This window comes from Eretmochelys imbricata, chromosome 21, assembly GCF_965152235.1.
Source record: "Eretmochelys imbricata isolate rEreImb1 chromosome 21, rEreImb1.hap1, whole genome shotgun sequence".
In the NCBI taxonomy this organism is placed as follows: domain Eukaryota; kingdom Metazoa; phylum Chordata; order Testudines; family Cheloniidae; genus Eretmochelys; species Eretmochelys imbricata.
This window is the reverse complement of record NC_135592.1, coordinates 913,274-934,174: the sequence shown is the minus strand read 5'-3', so window position 1 is coordinate 934,174 and position 20,901 is coordinate 913,274. Positions and strand designations below refer to the sequence as shown.

General features: G+C 42.7%; 1 protein-coding gene across 2 annotated transcripts in view; it reads right to left on the bottom strand.

The window, feature by feature from the left end:
- The window catches only part of TRIM33 (tripartite motif containing 33), an 83,037-nt gene that overhangs the window by 41,704 nt on the left and 20,432 nt on the right, over positions 1–20,901 (bottom strand). For both annotated transcript variants that reach the window (XM_077839057.1, XM_077839058.1), the window contains exons 2-4: positions 13,193–13,311; positions 12,856–13,003; positions 10,089–10,221 (exon numbers count right to left, since the gene is read on the bottom strand). In XM_077839057.1, the coding sequence (XP_077695183.1) occupies positions 10,089–10,221; positions 12,856–13,003; positions 13,193–13,311 (400 nt within the window). The remainder of the gene's footprint in view (positions 1–10,088; positions 10,222–12,855; positions 13,004–13,192; positions 13,312–20,901) is intronic.

Below are 20,901 nucleotides of genomic sequence, written 5' to 3'. Positions count from 1 at the left end.
GGAACTACAGGCCAGTCAGCCTCACCTCAGTCCCCGGAAAAATCATGGAGCATGTCCTCAAGGAATCAATTCTGAAGTACTTAGATGGGAGGAAAGTGATCAGGAACAGTCAGCATGGATTCACCAAGGGAAAGTCATGCCTGACTAATTGCCTTCTATGATGAGATAACTGGTTCTGTGGATGAAGGGAAAGCAGTGGACATGTTATTCCTCGACTTCAGCAAAGCTTTTGACACGGTCTCCCACAGTATTCTTGTCAGCAAGTTAAAGAAGTATGGGCTGGATGGGTGCACTACAAGGTGGGCAGAAAATTGGCTAGATTATCGGGCTCAACAGGTAGTGATCAATGGCTCCATGTCTAGTTGGCAGCCGGTATCTAGCGGAGTGCCCCAAGGGTCGGTCCTGGGGCCGGTTTTGTTCAATATCTTCATTAATGATCTGGAGGATGGTGTGGATTGCTCCCTCAGCAAGTTTGCGGATGACACTAAACTGGGAGGAGTGGTAGATACGCTGGAGGGTAGGGATAGGATACAGAGGGACCTAGACAAATTGGAAGATTGGGCCAAAAGAAATATGATGAGGTTCAACAAGGACAAGTGCAGGGTCCTGCACTTAGGACGGAAGAATCCAATGCACCGCTACAGAATAGCGACCGAATGGCTAGGCAGCAGTTCTGCAGAGAAGGACCTAGGGGTGACAGTGGACGAGAAGCTGGATATGAGTTGACAGTGTGCCCTTGTTGCCCAGAAAGCCAATGGCATTTTGGGGTGTATAAGTAGGGGCACTGCCAGCAGATCGAGGGATGTGATCGTTCCCCTCTATTCGACATTGGTGAGGCCATAAGGTCAGGCTTGACAAAGCCCTGGCTGGGATGATTTAATTAGGGATTGGTCCTGCTTTGAGCAGGGGGTTGGACTAGATGACCTCCTTAGGTCCCTCCCAACCCTGATATTCTATGATTCATCTGGAGTACTGTGTCCAGTTTGGGACCCCACACTACAAGAACGATGTGGAAAAATTGGAGACTGTCCAGAGAAGGGCAACAAAAATGATTAGGGGACTGGAACACATGAGTTATGAGGAGCGGCTGAGGGAACTGGGATTGTTTAGTCTACGGAAGAGAAGAATGAGGGGGGATTTGATAGCTGCTTTTAACTACCTGAAAGGTGGATCCAAAGAGGATGGATCTAGATTATTTTCAGTGATAGCAGATGACAGGACAAGGAGTAATGGTCTCAAATTGCAGTGGGGGAGGTTTAGGTTGGATATTAGGAAAAACCTTTTCACTAGGAGGGTGATGAAACACTGGAATGTGTTACCTAGGGAGGTGGTGGAATCTCCTTCCTTAGAAGTTTTTAAGGTCAGACTTGACAAAGCCCTGGCTGGGATGATTTAGTTGGGACTGGTCCTGCTCTGGGCAGGGGGTTGGACTAGACGGCCTTCAGAGGTCCCTTCCAACTCTGTTATTCTATGATTCTAAGTGCAGCAACATCCAGGACACAAGGATTTCTTCAAGGACAATTTGATGAGGGACACAGCGAGAAAACAATCCAAGGCTGTTGATGGCTTTCAGGGAGCAGCTGCAGATTATGGAAATATCTTGTCTGGGCCTGAGAAATGAGCCCAGACTGGTGGGACTGCAAAAGGTGACATTCCTGGATTTATGTGCCAGACTTGCCCCAGCCCTGGGACACCAGAATAACTGCATGGACAGTGGAGAAGTGGTAAATCGCATGTTGGAAACTTGCAGCGCTGGATTACTACTAGTCAGTGGGAAGTCATTCTGGAGTTGAAAACCCACAGTGAGGACATTTTCATACAACTGGGTAGGGACATTAATTGTCTCCTGTTATGTAGGACTAACTCTTGGCAATGTGCAAGACACAGTGGATGGATTTGCAGCAAGGAGGTTCCTGAACTGCACTGGGGTGACAGACAGCTGGAATATCCCAATTTTGGCACTAGCCCATCGGGCTACAGGGTACATCAACAGAAAGGGCTACTGTTCCATAGTCTGCAAGTGTTGTTGGATCATCATTGACGCTTCAATGATTTCAGCGTTGGCTGGTCAGGGAAAGTGCACGATGCTTGCATCCTATAGAACACAGGACTGTTCACAAAGCTTTAACCAGGGATGTTCTTTCCCAGCCAACAGACTACCATTGGCAATACTGAAATGGAACCCAGTCTACCCCTTGCTCCCTTAGCTTATGAAGTTATACACCAGCCACGCAGACAGCACCAAGGAAAGATTAAACTACTGGCTCAGCAAGTGCAGAAGGGTAGACTGAAGGGACACTGGCTGATTTGCTCACTAGATTGGATCTTGGTGAGAAAAATATCCCAATGGCTATAGCTGCTTGTTGTGTCCTGCATAATAGCTGTGAGGCAAAGTGGTAAACATTTGGGGTGCTGCTAAGAACTGTGTAGTACTTACTATACATTGATAAATATGACTGCGTGTTTTCCTGAAGCTATGAATTATGTGATGCTTGGTGTGTTTTGACAACTGTAATGCATTCTGCAATATTTGTTGGGAATAAAGATAATTTGATTCTCCAAAAATACAGCTTTTATTGAGTAGAAAAAGCAATGTAGAAAATCAATATGCAAAAAAAAACCCCCCGAACAAGAAGCAGCGTTATACAAGTTTTTAACATAACAGATTGAAAATTTAAAATTATAAAAGTAAACATTTATGTCTATTTGAGTAAACACATGTAACCCATTGTGACTACACACACACCAACTGGGGTCCTCACAGGTCAGCATATGTGGAGCTGTGGTTTTCCTGGTTGTCCCCCAGCATGGAGTGATAAGGGTGATGACGATGGGCCCTGTGATGCCATGTGGTATGGGAGGGGAGGGGAGCAGAATAGGAAGCAGTGACCATGGAGTTCTCCAATGACTGCAAAAGGTGGACAGTCCGGTATTTTTGGACATGTAGGTCAACCAGGATCTGCAGCATTTGGGTTTGCTGCCTGAGGAGACCAATTGGGTATGTCTTCACTGCAATTAAACACCTGCGTCTGGCCCATGCCCGAGCCTGAATGTCTACACAGCAATTAACCAGACCCATAGCTTGAGTCAGCTGACGCAGGCCAGCCAGAGGTGTTTACTTGTAGCGTAAACAGACCCATTATGTCCTGGTGCATTTCCTGTTCCTTTTCCTGCTAGGACTCCTAGGCCTTTTTCCCTGTCCTCTTGGTCTTTCTTCATGTTCTTAATAGCTCCAAGTCCTTTGTTCGTGGCCCAATGCAGTGCTGCCTTGCAGGTTCTTGCAGAGTACATCACTCTTAGTCTTCTTCTTTCTGCACCTCACTGAGATGAAGTGTTCTTTGGGTGTGGAGGGGCACCCCTTCAGGCCGCAACAGTGGCAAGTACTGATAAAAACAGATAGATGTATCATTGGATTTACAGTCAAAAGGGAAAGGGAGAGAAGTTTCCAAACTCCCGTCCCTCATGCTCATAAGCACTTTTAATAAGACAGGTTTAATGACACTTTGGCTTTGGAGTGCCTCGACAATGCTTTGCTTTCCAGCCCCGGCCATTGTGAATATAGCCCGCTAGAGACAAGGGGGGGTGAGGAGATGGAAGGATTTCCTGTTGCATGAAGTTATAAAATTTTAGTCCCTATTCCATGGGTACAATTACAGGGCAACAGCACCGAATACTGGCACTATTTTCCACAGGCTGTGGTGATTTTAGGGAATATCTCACTGCGGACAGGCACAGAGAACACAGTTGCTACTGGTGACCTGAAGCTGCCTGGGCTCACGTGCTGCTAGCCTGTTTATGCAATGGTGCCAATCAAACTCATCACAGATACCATGGGAAAGCATACTACCATGGAGGAAGAAACAAGGGAGTCATCACTAGAAACCTTCAGGAGAGGACTGCAGACCATTTCAATGGAAGTTCCACAGAGATCTCTTAGGAGGATACAAAGGACATCCCTAGGTACCTAAACAAATTATTCTACATATCCCAGCTAACCAAATATAGAGAATGATAATCACATGCCAAATCTACCTCTTCTCATACAAGCAAAACAACGAAAAGTTGATACCTGTATCTTGTTAACTTGAGGGTGGGCCAGAAGCCATCTATAACTAACATTTTAAGGAAAAAGGCATACACATACTTTTCCCGAGTCTCCTTCCTTTCCCTCAGCCTCATCTGCATTTGACTGGCTAGACTGTGGTACAGTCTCAAACTAGTCCAGGCTCATGGCATGGCTGGAGTCCCACATTGTCTTTTTCTTCTACTCCTTGCTGTTCATGGCAGGGATTTCTGTGTCAGGATCCTCCAAGGTATCCACAGCGATTGACAGGGTGCTGGTGACATCTCTACCAAGTATGACACATAGTTGGTTGTAGAAGTGGTAGGGCTAAGGCACAGCATCAGATCTATTGTTGCACTCTCTGGCCTTGTGGTATCCCTGGCGAAGTTCCTTCACTTTCACATGGCATTGCTGCAGACCCCTGTCATACCTCTCTGCCTGCATCCCCAGTGCAGTCTGTTAGTAGACGTTCACGTTTCTGTGGTTGGTCTACAGCTGTTCTTGCACAGCATCTTTTCCCCACAGGACCAAGAGAGCCATTACTTCTTGTCTACTCCAGTCAGGAGAGCTCCTAGTACCTGTCTGTCTGCACAGAGCTGGCATGGTCAGCAGAGCAGCGGCACACAATGGTGAACCACTAGGTGTGCTCATCAAGGGGGGCAATCAGGAAAAGGTATTTCAACACCACCCAGGCGAGTTTAAAGGGCATGCCTTCCAGACTCTGATTCCTGGGCAGTGGAGTTTAACCTTGTGACCACTGCAGTCATTGTCGTAAGGAACGGAGCATTGTGGGACAGCTGCTGGAGGTCTGTTAGGGCGAACACAGACCATGCAGTCTCTGCACGCACAGACTATATATAGCTGTATGCCATTCAGGGAGGTGGTTTTAATGTATCATTTTAACAGAGCACTTATGTCAAGACAGAGACAAATTTGAGCATCAATACAAGCACAAATAGGTTAATGCAAGGCTACTTACCTCAACCTAACTTCATAGTACAAAACAGGCCAGAGGGTCACTTGCTACTTCTGTTGTGGCTTAGTTGTATATAAATCCCACGCTTTTGAAGTGCAGCTTAGCAACAGCATTAGGAAACTTAACCAAGAGAACCCCAGAATATGCTTCTCCCCTCCCTCTCTAGAGGCAATTACAGCACTCTTCAAGAGGTCAGGGAGCTCTAGTGATGGAACAAAAGTAATTTACACTCTGTTCAAAGACTACCATTGAAAGGGTAAATGAGCCTCATTTGAAATCTAGAAGGGCAACTGATCTGTCTAACCAATTCAGAGAAATGTCTGCATCTAGTGTTTAAAGTATGCACAAACCCCATTTCTTGCTTCAACTCTTTCTGGTCTATGTTTTTGCAGTAAACCACAGTAAGGAGTGTGCTACTTAGACCAGTATATTTTGTTCTTGTATTGACAAAATACTACCCACTTTGAACTAACAATGGACAGGTTTGAATTAAAAAAGCCTCCTCCCTCAAAATCAGCGTAACATTACTTTCCATATACAAGGAAAAGAACGTAACGAGTCCTGAAATATATATGCATGCCCTGATTCTCATGGGTGACTTTAATTTTCCTGATATCTGCTGGGAGAGCAATACAGCGGTGCATAGACAATCCAGGAAGTTTTTGGAAAGCGTAGGGGACAATTTCCTGGCGCAAGTGCTAGAGGAGCCAACTAGGGGGGGCGCTTTTCTTGACCTGCTGCTCACAAACCGGGTAGAATTAGTGGGGGAAGCAAAAGTGGATGGGAATCTGGGAGGCAGTGACCATGAGTTGGTTGAGTTCAGGATCCTGACGCAGGGAAGAAAGGTAAGCGGCAGGATACGGACCCTGGACTTCAGGAAAGCAGACTTCGACTCCCTCAGGGAACGGATGGCCAGGATCCCCTGGGGGACTAACATGAAGGGGAAAGGAGTCCAGGAGAGCTGGCTGTATTTCAAGGAATCCCTGTTGAGGTTACAGGGACAAACCATCCCGATGAGTCGAAAGAATAGTAAATATGGCAGGCGACCAGCTTGGCTTAATGGTGAAATCCTAGCGGATCTTAAACATAAAAAAGAAGCTTACAAGAAGTGGAAGGTTGGACATATGACCAGGGAAGAGTATAAAAATATTGCTCGGGCATGTAGGAATGATATCAGGAGGGCCAAATCGCACCTGGAGCTGCAGCTAGCAAGAGATGTCAAGAGTAACAAGAAGGGTTTCTTCAGGTATGTTGGCAACAAGAAGAAAGCCAAGGAAAGTGTGGGCCCCTTACTGAATGAGGGAGGCAACCTAGTGACAGAGGATGTGGAAAAAGCTAATGTACTCAATGCTTTTTTTGCCTCTGTTTTCACTAACAAGGTCAGCTCCCAGACTGCTGCGCTGGGCATCACAAAATGGGGAAGAGATGGCCAGCCCTCTGTGGAGATAGAGGTGGTTAGGGACTATTTAGAAAAGCTGGACGTGCACAAGTCCATGGGGCCGGACGAGTTGCATCCGAGAGTGCTGAAGGAATTGGCGGCTGTGATTGCAGAGCCATTGGCCATTATCTTTGAAAACTCGTGGCGAATGGGGGAAGTCCCGGATGACTGGAAAAAGGCTAATGTAGTGCCAATCTTTAAAAAAGGGAAGGAGGAGGATCCAGGGAACTACAGGCCAGTCAGCCTCACCTCATTCCCTGGAAAAATCATGGAGCAGGTCCTCAAAGAATCAATCCTGAAGCACTTGCATGAGAGGAAAGTGATCAGGAACAGCCAGCTTGGATTCACCAAGGGAAGGTCATGCCTGACTAATCTAATCGCCTTTTATCATGAGATTACTGGTTCTGTGGATGAAGGGAAAGCAGTGGATGTATTGTTTCTTGACTTTAGCAAAGCTTTTGACACGGTCTCCCACAGTATTCTTGTCAGCAAGTTAAGGAAGTATGGGCTGGATGAATGCACTATAAGGTGGGTAGAAAGCTGGCTAGATTGTCGGGCTCAACGGGTAGTGATCAATGGCTCCATGTCTAGTTGGCAGCCGGTGTCAAGTGGAGTGCCCCAAGGGTCGGTCCTGGGGCCGGTTTTGTTCAATATCTTCATAAATGATCTGGAGGATGGTGTAGATTGCACTCTCAGCAAATTTGCGGACGATACTAAACTGGGAGGAGTGGTAGATACGCTGGAGGGCAGGGATAGGATACAGAAGGACCTAGACAAATTGGAGGATTGGGCCAAAAGAAATCTGATGAGGTTCAATAAGCATAAGTGCAGGGTCCTGCACTTAGGACGGAAGAATCCAATGCACCGCTACAGACTAGGGGCCGAATGGCGAGGCAGCAGTTCTGCGGAAAAGGACCTAGGGGTGACAATGGACGAGAAGCTGGATATGAGTCAGCAGTGTGCTCTTGTTGCCAAGAAGGCCAATGGCATTTTGGGATGTATAAGTAGGGGCATAGCGAGCAGATCGAGGGACGTGATCGTTCCCCTCTATTCGACATTGGTGAGGCCTCATCTGGAGTACTGTGTCCAGTTTTGGGCCCCACACTACAAGAAGGATGTGGATAAATTGGAGAGAGTCCAGCGAAGGGCAACAAAAATGATTAGGGGTCTAGAACACGACTTATGAGGAGAGGCTGAGGGAGCTGGGATTGTTTAGTCTGCAGAAGAGAAGAATGAGGAGGGATTTGATAGCTGCTTTCAACTACCTGAAAGGGGTTTCCAAAGAGGATGGCTCTAGACTGTTCTCAATGGTAGCAGATGACAGAACGAGGAGTAATGGTCTCAAGTTGCAGTGGGGGAGGTTTAGATTGGATATTAGGAAAAACTTTTTCACTAAGAGGGTGGTGAAACACTGGAATGCGTTACCTAGGGAGGTGGTAGAATCTCCTTCCTTGGAGGTTTTTAAGGTCAGGCTTGACAAAGCCCTGGCTGGGATGATTTAACTGGGAATTGGTCCTGCTTCGAGCAGGGGGTTGGACTAGATGACCTTCAGGGGTCCCTTCCAACCCTGATATTCTATGATTCTATGATTAAAGGCCCACAGATACCAAAAAATCACTCATAATCTGCATGGAATTTTCTGTCTGTTCTCATGCAGTGTCTCTGATAAAAAGATTAAGAAAATCACCTTTAGCAAAACAGAAATTTTATTGAGTTTATTTATTGCTATGCTTTTGGCACAACAGTCCTGGTAAATTATCTAGAACGACTGGATTTTACTCTAATTTCTAATATTTGGGTTGGAAGGAACCTAAACCAGCTAATCCACATCAGTCTATTGCCACAAGACAATCTCAGCTTTCTAAAGCATCCACAAAAGCTCCTTCCCTCAAAGTTCTCTGGAGTCTGAATAGTGTGCCCTGTGGCTATTCAGATGGTGATTCAACAGCCTCTTGTGTTTCAGAGGATTAGGATTTCAGGTGAGGAATAAGCAGGAGATTAAAAACAGTGTGTGTTCTCCTGGCATGATTTTGCTTAAACATTTTACAGAGCTCCATAAACAAAATCCCAGTTTTAATTTGAAAGTCAAGGCAGACATCTTGTCCATCTGTAATTTACAGCTGCACACAAGAGATTTTAAATAAAAGTTTCTATTTAGTGGCACCTGAAAGCAGGTTATTAGTGAAGTCTTATGGAAGAGAATACACTGTAGAACAAGATGCATCTATTTATGGATTGTTAATCAGTTAGTGTCAAGTGCACAACAGGTGGAAATGTAAGACAGGCTACCAAGCAAAAGCTCATCAACAAATCCTAGATGTTAATATTCTTGGTAATTGTATTTTTGAGGCTATTTACAATCAAATAGCATGGAAAAAACCTGGGCCAGACATGTGTTTCAGTTCCTTACATTATAAAACTGTCAGTAACTGTTAGAAGTTAAAGAAGTTAAGTTTTCTCTATTAAGCTGCTTTAATGTTCTATGAAGTCATTGACGATGCTGGAAAGGTACTAAAAACGGCTAGATCAGCTGTTTCAAACCAGTGGCCAAATACACGGAGAGAGCAGGGAAGTGCTGTCTGGAGGCAGATTGCAGGAAGCAGTTCTGCAATGGTCTGCTAAAGCTCCCAACGTGCAGAGTTTTAGATGACTTGAAACATATATTTGCACATTAGAACCCTTACTACACCACTGCAGAACTACTTACCAAAATTCCCAAACAGCATCATTCAAATCACTGCACAACCATAAGACTTCAAAGACTTTATGCTCTTCAACAGCTTCTTCTCTCCCATGGATCAGATAATTTCTTAAGACTAATACAAAATGAGAGGAAAACTTAAATTCTTTATGCGTTACCAGCCTCACCATTTTTACCTGGAATTAGGTAAGTTTCAGACAAGCAACACACCAAGACAAGTGGATCAAACTTCAGCCCACTGTATTAGGCAAGTACATTCATCCATGATGCAAACCTTATATATAAGCTTTGTGATTTAGCCTAAAAGTTCCACAGTATCCATCATATTAAAACATGACCTTTCCAGAAAATTACTACCTGACCCCTCATTCACTACTATAGCCTCCACTCAGTCAAAGCACCACTTTTTTAAATCCAGGTTTGTGCCAGTTTTATGTTTTATTATATTTCATTTGTGTACACATTAAAGTGGCAGCTCCAACAAGTGCCAGGCAAGTTTACACCTTAACCTCTACTGTCAATTCACCTCAAGCCCTGACCAGCAGTTCTCTGAATCCAGTCCTAGATGTCCCACATAGCTCTACCAATGCACCACCCTTACAAGTCACATCACCCTTTGCTACACCAGACATAACCAGGCAGCCAGTCATGTAGCATTGTGTGACTGTTATAAGTATCCACCACAGATGAGGATGAGACTAAAATATTCATTTGTACTTATGACCTAACTCACCTGTAGAGCTCAGGACCTTAAAGGAGGCCTAGTGACTTCCCCTCACCAAGAGAGCATTTCAGTCTAATCAACAGTAAATACAGCAATATTTAATTACACAAATGCTTGAGATTAATTTCACTTCCTCCTGCTCTGAGAAAATGTACCACAGGAGGTAAGACATGTTAATAATTGTACCTGTGTTCTTTGTGTTCCAATAACTGACAGTCTCTGCATGTCAGTCTGTCACATGTTTCACAGAAAAGTTTTAACTGTTCTTGTTTGTGGACAGGACAGAAAACAGGACGTTGACCGGATGCTCCCACGGCCTCTGTTTTTAAAAACAAACCATTTTTGCATTTTAAAATAAAGTTTGACGAGCAAAATCTCTAACTGCCATGCTGGGTAAGACTTAAGAAGTCAGGCAAGGACAATTATAAACCTACTCTCAGATAAGTCAGTGCTTATTCCTGTAAATATGTACTTATTAAAACATTTACAGTGTCAGTAGTTTATCAAGAAAGTTTCCAGGCGTGTTACTTTTAAGCAAAAAAAAAAAAAAAAAAGGGTGAAGATTGCTTTTCCCTTAAAAAACCCCAAATCAAGCTATTTTGCTGGACTATAAAACCACGTTTTCACCCCACCCTAACGCCGCCTCACTATCAGAAGGTTGAAACACCCCTCAAACTTTTGAGTTGTCAAGAACCCAGGGATCTTCTAAATTACCTCTTTAAAAACCTGACAAAGTAAACACCACCACCACTACTAGGGAATTTCATTTTAGTCAACATCTAGTCATTTGAGCTGCAGTTGGGCTGGATAATAGAAATTTACACACAAGCAAATGAAGGATAAACAAAAAAATTCTTTCTGGGATTCCAAATTGCCCAATGACCCTTTGAAGACACTTGTGGAGGAAAAGCAGTTTTTGGAAGATGAAGCAGATATGGATTAAAGAGAAGTAGTAAGTGGATGTTTTCCCGTATTGTCAAGTACTGTCTGAAGCTTGTTACATGATGCAAGTTATTGTAAGAAAAGACAGCATACACAAATACAAAGTTGGGTCTTCCACTAAAGAAATTTTCAAGTATTCAGGATATATTTCACGTGGTCTAACAAACCATCAAACGTATTACATATAATAGATAATTTCTTCCAAGTACGTGAAGAATAAATAATTTACCACAGCTAATAACATCACTAAGAATCACTATGTGGTTCGGTGTCTAGGGAACGATTACTGCATTAAAACAGTCCTAAATATAGAAGTGATATTTTCTAACACACTACATTCGCAGCAAAGCATTGAAGGGTACATCTGGCCGTATTGTCATCCTGACAAAGTCATGATATTTGTATGGTGTTCCATTAAGAATTATGCCATTTTTAAAGTAGCCATGCTATTGTGGCTTTACCTGGACACTCTGCCACCTACTTAGATTCAGAAGTTTAAAATTTACCCATGTAAGATCTTATAAATTAGTAAATGACGTCAAATTTAGAGCAGAAATAAAAAAGCCTCTTAAAGTTTAATTTTGCTGCTAGAACTACAAGTTTTTGGACTAATCAAACCAATTTTCATTAATATTAAGCATTATAAGTCATTAATAATACAGTTTTAGCATAGACCAGGAGTTCCTGGAAAGCACTTACAGTGCAACTACACTAAAAGGGGACCAAAACTGCCATCACGAGGTTCCTAGTTACATATTCTCAACTTATTTGATATCACTATTGTGAACAGAACTGTGTCTGTCTTAATTGACCAGCCCACAACAGACTTAGATTCTGCAGAAACTAAGCTTCAATTTAAAAACCTTTTGTCCCTCGTTCGCAAAGAAAACCTTCCAAATGAAAACGCAGTAGTTTTACATACCCTGAAAACAGCTTTAAGAGGAGTGACCTGTCCCCATTTATTTCAGTAGGTTGTGAACTGCAAAGCCTAATGATGACAATTTAAAGGACCAAATTTCTCAATACTTTAGATGTGCAATTTCACACCAAATTTGTGCACTCAGTTACCACAGTAGTGCCAGCAAACTGTCCAATTGCATATGTAATTGGTGAAAGATACTAAGCAGAAACAGTGATGGTCCTGAATGTGTGCTGCCAATTGCATCCCCACTTAGTAATACTGATGCAATAGTAACTTGGCATCCTGTACAAAGGCCATATTCTGTGCTCAATCTTTATGTAAACCTCCTGTGGGGGCCCTGGTGCGTATAATAAAGAGTGGTACAGTATGACACGCTTCATAGCCTTGGTCCACAGATCATAATTAAAGGTGTATTCCAGTCCTTTCCACCAGATGAGTTGACACCTGTTTTACACCCTCCACCCCCACCCCCTTTAAACTACCAGCCCTGAAAATACATCCTAGGATCTAGAAATGTAGTTTGGCTCTGTTACTAGCAATGAGAGAACCAGAAAGGTTCTACAACTGGAACTTAGTAATTGTATTGATACTTAAGCCAAAACAGAATCCAGTTCACTCTCCCATATCTGACCTAGCTCTGCAGGGTTAATAAATACATTTGTCACTAAGGAAATCAGGTATGATTCAGAATACACACATCAGTTCTGTCGATTAAGGTGGTGCACCACTCACTTTTTTTAAAAAACAAACCCAAACAAAAAATAGAAGCCTCTCCCTGTTTTTCTGTTCTATGCTCATGCATTTCCTTCACAGACCCTTTTAACTGTATTAAGTATTACCAGAACAAGCCATTTTAATTTATTTAACATGTACAAGTTTCTTCCATTTTCAAGGCTCACTGATTGCATGTTGGCTTGCCCCCATCTTTCTCTAAAACCTTCCAGGGAAGTCACAGACTAAGGATAAGTACATACTCATCCTTCCTCTCTTGGTTTGTATGGGCACACACACTCACCCAAACCAGGAACCTCCAAGTAGTTTTTATTCCTAGGCTACAGGTAGGGTTGGGCAAAAGATCAACAAACTTACCTGAGGAGACATCCTCTTTCTTTCTGATCATATGATCTTTAGTAAATTTTACTCGCTGATGTGCTTCTATGCATGTCTTGCACAGCCATTCCCCACATTCCACACAAAAGCCCACAGCACTAGCATTATCTTCACAACTAGTGCACACCTAAAAGCAGGAACAAAACAAGTCAACATAGTTACTGACAAAGATTCAAATTCCCTCTGGGGCTTTAATATGCAGGTAAATAAAGTCCAGTAAAAGTGTTTATTTCTTTAGATGCTCAATCACATATACACAAGATGCACATACACCAAATAGTACCTAACTTGCAGTAAGAAAAGTAGAAAACCATACCTGTTCTGATTTTTCATCAGAGCTACTTGGTGCTTCCGAAGTGTCCTTCACAAAGTAGTTATCCACCAGGTCTATCTGTCTGCACTCCTGGCGGCATATTGGACACCTGATCACACCAACTGCAACACACAAGAAGAAATGTTTTACATTCCCTTGGTTTCAAGAAACAAAACGATGAAAGTCAAATTTATAACAGTAATGTGCTAGAATCAAGTGGGTTTAAAAGACAGAATGAACAAAGAAAACCATCTTCTGAGTGCTTAATGTGATCGGGTAAGTGAAAACAAGACTCTAGGATTAATAGCAACACCCCAACAAACCCACATTGGGCCAAACATGGTGAAGTTTCAGCCAAACCTTTAGAATGAATGACTAAACACCACTAAAGAGACTTTCCTCCCTTCAGGGGGCCAATCCCAGTTGGTATGAATTGTGATGCAATCATTCACAGACTTTCCCAACAAGATCCAAGTATAGTATGTCATTTAGTTAAATTATGTGGTCTTGGCTTCATGGATTTTTCTTTCTAAATAAGGTTAACTATTTTACTCATTGCATCCCTTCCCTACACCTCAGATCCATTACACAAATTTAAATGTCAAAGCAGCCTTAACACCAAGGGCTTGGCTACACTTGTGAGTTGCAAAGCAATAAAGGAGCCCCAGGCGCACTAGCTCACTACCCGTCCACAATGGCAAGGCACGTAGAATGCTCTCACTCCACAGCTACAGCGCTGCTGGTACTCCACCTTGGCAACTGGAATAATGTTTGCTGCACCCCCGCTGAAGCGCCGCAGCACCAGTGGGGACAAGGTGTTGCGTTACTACGCTCTGATCAGCCTCCAGAAACGTCCCATAATCCCCTTAAGTCAAGTAGCCACTATTGTCATTATTTTTGAACACTGTAGGAATGCGGATATGCCCTTTGAAAGCTCCGTTTCTGACAGCCAGCATGCTTATCTGCTCCAAGACAAAGCAACCATTACTGTGGAATGCTGTGCAGGTGGGGGTGGGGGGTGTCGGGTGTCTGCTGCTGTCTGAACTTACAAGACAGCATGCTGACTGTTAGGATATAGATATTCAGGCCTGTCGGTAAAGGCCTGTACTCTAAGAATTTAGGTGTATTCTTATCACTTGGCTAGTTAGGGGTATAAAAGAAAATCAAAATCACTGTCTGCCGGTGTAAGGTCCTTCTCTTACTGTGACAGTCTGAGGCCCTGTGCTTAGGCTAAGGCCTTTGGCTAAGCAGCAGAGGCAGCCATAAGCTGGGAAGCGAATGGTCACAGCCTCACATTCCAAACTAGTCACATTGAAAGAAGGTGCTATTGGGCTGTTAGGAATACAATCCTGTCCTGATAGTGCCTATCACCTCCAGAGAAAGGGAAGTGCCTAGAAAATGTAAAAGGAAACTTCGTTTGATAGCATCCTGTCACTTATCAATAGCTGGGATGTGAAATCCTCACTTCTGTATTGTTTTGTCATTATAGTTCCCACTTTGCTATTGTTTGTCCGTATAATCTCTGTCTGGTTCTGTGATTGTTCCTCTCTACTGTATAATTAATTTTGCTGGGTGCAAACTAATTAAGATGATGGGATATAATTGGTTACATATCATGTTACAATATGTTAGGACTGGTTAGTTAAATTTCAGGAAAATGACTGGTTAAGGTACAGCAAAGCAGAACTCAAGTTTTACTATATAGTCTGCAGTCAATCAGGAAGTGAGTGGGTGGGTGTGTGGGTGGGGGAAATGGGAACAAGGAATGGGGGTGGGGAAATTGGAATCATGTTTGGCTAAGGGCAGGAATGGGAACAGGGACACAGGTGTAAGGCTCTGTGGTGTCAGAGCTGGGAAGGGGGACACTAAGGAAGGAAACTGGAATCATGCTTGCTGGAAGTTCACCCCAATAAACATTGAATTGTTTGCTCCTTTGGACTTCGAGTATTGTTGCTCTCTGTTCATGCGAGAAGGACCAGGGAAGTAAGTGGGTGAAGGAATAAGCCCCCTAACACTGACATGCTCTCAGCTCCCCAAAAACCCACTCTGTTCCCCCACATACACACAACACTCTCCCTGTCACACTCCACCCCACCCACCCCATTTGAAAAGCACACTGCACGCACTTGCATGCTGGGATAGCTGCCCATAATGCGCTGTGCCCAATGCCACTTCAAGTGCTGCAAATGTGGCCACACCAGTGCGCTTGAAGCTGTCAGCGTGGACAGACTGCAGCGCTTTCCCTACTGTGCTCTACGAAGACTGGTTTAACTCAAAGCATTTTACATCTGCAAGTGTAGCCATGCCCCAAGTGACTTTGTCCCCATACTCTCCAATCTGAATTCTTGTCATATGGATATAATTATTCCACACTACATTAAGGATTTTAAATGCCTACAATGTACTCCAGCAGACCATTCCTGGCTGCAATATTGCAGGCAACAGAAACTCAATCACATGCTTCCACTAAGATTTACCAGAGTACCACGGCGATATTCTAAAAACCTTTTGATTTTTAAACCCAAAACCAGCATTTTCGTTAATAGCACAAAAGCCAGCCATTACCCTAGCTCTATTAGTCTTGCTATGTTCTACACAATGAATTAGTGTGAACGCCAATGAAACCACCAGAAAAAGAAAAGAGATCTCAGAGCAGACTAAATGTGTCCCCTACATAACTTAATGTTAGTACTTAAAGAAAGCACTGACCCTGAGGCATGACCATCCAAAAAATTAAATATTTTTATTTCGTGTTTTAGATGGAAGAATTTTCAGGTGAAATGTCCTGTATATTTAAGTGGGCAAATTTGTATTTAACAGAGCTGGGAACTTCAGGGAAAGATGATGCTATTTCAGTGGAGATCAGTTAAGTCACTGCCAAAGCAGAAAGACATCAGGAACAGAACCTAGAAGCCCAAGCACTTGGAAGCAGGGTTTTGGAAGATACAGTATTTAAACTAAATAGGAATGCAGCTAGATAATTTGGTGTCACATTAGTAAAGTACTGTTTTCAGGAACTTTGTAGGGCATTACAACACTTCACCCAAATTCAAGAATGGATGTTCTCTAGCATGACCTATTTCTAGCAATTCTGGTTGTATTGCTGTATCATTGTGGTACACCATTTACAATGTGCATAACATTGCTAAATTGTTTAAACCAACACACAAATAATATCAACAAGCAAATGGCAGCAAACGTAACGGCCAAAAAACCCAACCCCAAATTAGTAAAAAAAATTCAGTTACACAGTAACTACAAACTGGGTAAACAAATTCCCTGGTAGTACCAGAAACACTCTGGGGTCAGTAACACCGCATCCTAAGTAAGGCACATGTTATTCAAAACAACCTTGTTCAGTGTCTGGGTATCAATATTAAATATTGCTGTGTTAGTATTTAATAAACTGGTTAAATAAATAAATAGGGTAAACATTCTCCCCATAAAAAGACAAAAAGCAGGAGAATGTAGTAGGAAGACATCCTGAGACATAAGGCCTTGTATCAGAGGCCTGGTATGACGCAGGACCTGCTCACAGAATCTAGCAAGAACATGGCTAATATTGCAGAAACACACATTCTTTAGAAGTGCGAAGCACACAGTACTCACACAAATACATTCCGATATCAAGGATGGTACAAAAACATTCCACAAGGATAACAGGAACACACTGACCTCTCCTAAAAGATCAGGTCAGAATGACAGTACGTAGTAGAGATGTTTTGATCGAACCACCATGTACAAGGTGATGGGTAAAAACTAGCCACATCAGGAGGCAGTACTAACTGGTTTGTATCAGGGTATAAAGATGCATCTCCAAGGGAGAATCTTTGTCCAGCTGAGGGGCAAATGGAAAGTCCTGCCATTCATTGAGCTGCGTCCATTGTCATGTGCATACATGTCTTAGCATCCTCGTAGAGTCTGCCAGGTGCTATTACCGTGCTTTGTCGACAATAAACCTGGCCTGGCACCTTTGTACCTTAACGCATCTTGTGGTCACTGGGCGGTTCACTTGAAGTCCGCTGTGCCAGCTGTCTGCGCAGAGCTGGGACAGCACACAGGGAGAACACACACATGTAGCCAAACATCTAACCACATTAACCGTTGGAACAATCTACGAAGGGTCATGGTGGATTCTTTATCACTCATGATTTTTACATCAAGATTGGATGTTTTTCTAAAAGTTATGCTCTAAGAATTATTTTGGGGAAGTATGATGGTCCATGACCTACAGAAGGTCAAAACAGAATATCACAATGCCCTCCTCCCCACTTCTGGCCTTGAAATCCATGAATTTACTTTATTATATCTACCTTTTGAGGGAGTAGCTTTCAGATTAGTCTAAGATTAATGGTCATGCCTCAGAATTCTTTATGTACATAAGAACAGCCATACTGGATCAGACCAAAGGTCCATCTAGCCCAGTATCCTATCTTCCGACAGTGGCAAATGCCAGGTGCCCCAGAGGGAATGAACAGAACAGGTAATCATCAACTGATCTATGCCCTGTCACGCATTCCCAGCTTCTGGCAAACAGAGGCTAGGGACACCATCCCTGCCCATCCTGGCTAATAGCCATTGATGGACCTATCCTCCATGAATTTATCTAGTTCTTTTTTGAACTCTCTAGAGCCTTGGCCTTCACATCCTCTGGCAAGGAGTTACACAGGTTGACTATGCATTGTGAGAAAAATACTTCCTTTTGTTTGTTTTAAATCTGCTGTCTATTAATTTCATTTGGTGACCCCTAGTTCTTGTATTATGAGGAGTGAAGAACACTTCCTTATTTATTTTCTCTGCACCAGTCATGATTTTATAGGCCTCTATCATATTCCCCCCCTTAGTCATCTCTTTTCTAAGATGAGAAGTCCCAGTCTTCTTACTCTCTCCCCATACGGAAGCCATTGCATACTCCTAATCATTTTTGTTCCCCTTTTCTGAACCTTTTCCAATTCCAATATATCTTTTTTGAGATGGGGTGACCACATCTGCACACAGTATTCAAGATGTGGGTGTACCATGGATTTATATAAAGGCAACATGATATTTTCTGTCTCTATCTATCCCTTTCTTAATGATTCCCAACATTGTTTGCTTTTTTGACCGCCGCTGCACACTGAGTGGATATTTTCAGAGAACTATCCACAATGACTCCAAGATCTCTTTCTTGAGTGGTAACAGCTAATTTAGACCCCATCATTTTATATGTATAGTTGGGATTATGTAGATATGCAACTGCACTTATTCCAGGGAAATAATCTAGGATGACCAGATCTCACATCAACCCAAACTCAGGACTGTTGCAAGTTGTCAAGGTTCCTTCCCCACTCTGAACTTTAGGGTACAGATGTGGGGACCTGCATGAAAACCCCCTAAGCTTATTTTTACCAGCTTAGGTTAAAACTTCCCCAAGGTACAAACTATTTTACCTTTTGCCCTTGGACTTTATTGCTACCACCACCAACCATCTAACAAATATATATAACAGGGAAAGAGCCCGCTTGGAAACGTCTTTCCCCCCAAAATCCTACACCCCCTTTTCTGGGGAAGGCCTGATAAAAATCCTCACCAATTTGCATAAGTGAACACAGACCCAAACCCTTGGATCTTAAGAACAATGTAAAAGCAATCAGGTTCTTAAAAGAAGAATTTTAATTGAAGAAAAAAAGTAAAAGAATCACCTCTGTAAAATCAGGATAGTAAATACCTTACAGGGTAATCAGATTCAAAACATAGAGAATCCCTCTAGGCAAAACCTTAAGTTACAAAAAGACACAAAAACAGGAACATACAGTCCATTCAGCACAGCTATTTTATCAGCCATTTAAACAAAACAGAATCTAACGCATATCTAGCTAGATTACTTACTAAGTTCTAAGACTCCATTCCTTTTCTATTCCCAGCAAAAGCATCACACAGACAGAGCGAGCCTTTGTTTCTCCCCCCCACCCCGGCCTCCCAGCTTTGAAAGTATCTTGTCTCCTCATTGGTCATTTTGGTCATGTGCCAGCGAGGTTATCCTAGCTTCTTAACCCTTTACAGGTGAAAGGGTTTTTCCTCTGGCCAGGCGGGATTTTAAAGGTGTTTACCCTTCCCTTTATATTTATGACAAAAGTGTTAGATTTGCAGAAATAACCAATGGTTTCATATTGTCTAGGTATACAAGCGTTCACTTATTTATATAACAAAGTCTCCAAAGTGAGGAGAGCCTTGATATTTTCTTCATACCAAAAGCTATGATTCCGTTAATTATGGACAACCAGGTGAGAATTCCAAAAAGGTACTTTAACAAGCCAAAAGTCTAGATATACAGAGGAAAAAAATGGTTGCACTGAACAATTACCACTACAAGTATTCTCAGTGGAACACAATCCCCTTGACAAACTGAAACAGATCACTTATCACTCCTCGGTTTTACTACAGTTGTTCTCCTAGGCTAACCACAAGACAGTGGAAGAAAAACTAATAAAACCAGAGGTCTAAAATCTCTGATCTCTCTGAAGTCAGGTCCCACAGCTTTAATACACTTCTTGAAAAACAGCCTCTGGTTCTCACCGTGAAAATTAAATGAGGGAGGAGTGAACAAGCATCAAATGTTTCTAGAGCATTTAGCCATCTAAAAATATGTAATCTTGGTTAGGGTGATATCACAAGACTCAAGAAAAAGACAGTTGTACTTCAAGGATTTTTCACAAAAAGAGCCAAATACTTCTTGAGATCCCATGTGAAAAAAATCTATTTTCGTACTATTTTTAGGGTGACCTGCAGAAAGCCAAAGTCTTGAAAAGAAGAGACAAAAAACTTAACATCTATGAAAGACGGTAGAAACAAGTTACAATTTCAGATCACAAGAAGGACCTTGTAGAGCAAGCAAAGATGTGACTGACTGCACATAAAGTGCCCACACCAAAGTAATGGGTATGGAGGGTATATCGGAACTTTCCTTGAAACACTAGATTTATACTCCTGATTATGTTCATTAGAGCCAGAGTAAGAGCGCACTCATGTACTCAGTGGATTACAGAATCCTTCTAAAAAAAAAATATCTTCTCAGCCTGCACATTGTCATTTTTGTTTTTCAGATCTCATTATTTTTGATAGTGGTTTTCATATATCCTGTGCATTACGCAAAATGCTTCAGCCTGTGTCCCACATTCTTCCAGCCAGAATACATATCTACCCGTAACCCTGTGTGTGATCTTAACTATTGATACTCCACATTCCATCTTCCCAACGTCATTGATAAGCTTTCTGCATGAGAAAAATGTGGAAATGGTGTTATTTTATAGAAAAGAAAACAGGAGGAACTGGTCACTACCATCAAAACTTCCACAACATGTAGCCAAATTAAGAGAAAAACAAGTGTATTTTAGTAGTTAAGCTACCTATGGCTAATGTTTTAATCATGAAGCCAGAAGAACAGAAGAAGGTTTTCCTTTCCAGTCTTCCAACAGGAGACAACGGGCAGTTTCCCTGAGGTGCTGGTGGACATTTTGGTGGTGTTTTCTGATCCACCCAAGGCACCTAACAGAGTTTTTGATGGAGCAGAACACAGACATGGACTCAAACTAGCTGATGATGGTATAACCATCACAGACCAAACTGAGTGCTTGGCAGAATGTGTTAGCAGGCTGTTCAAACTTCCTGTAACGTGCAGGGTGGTCAGTGAAGTTTTCCTGCAGCGCACCACGGTCAAACAGCTAGAGCAGCCA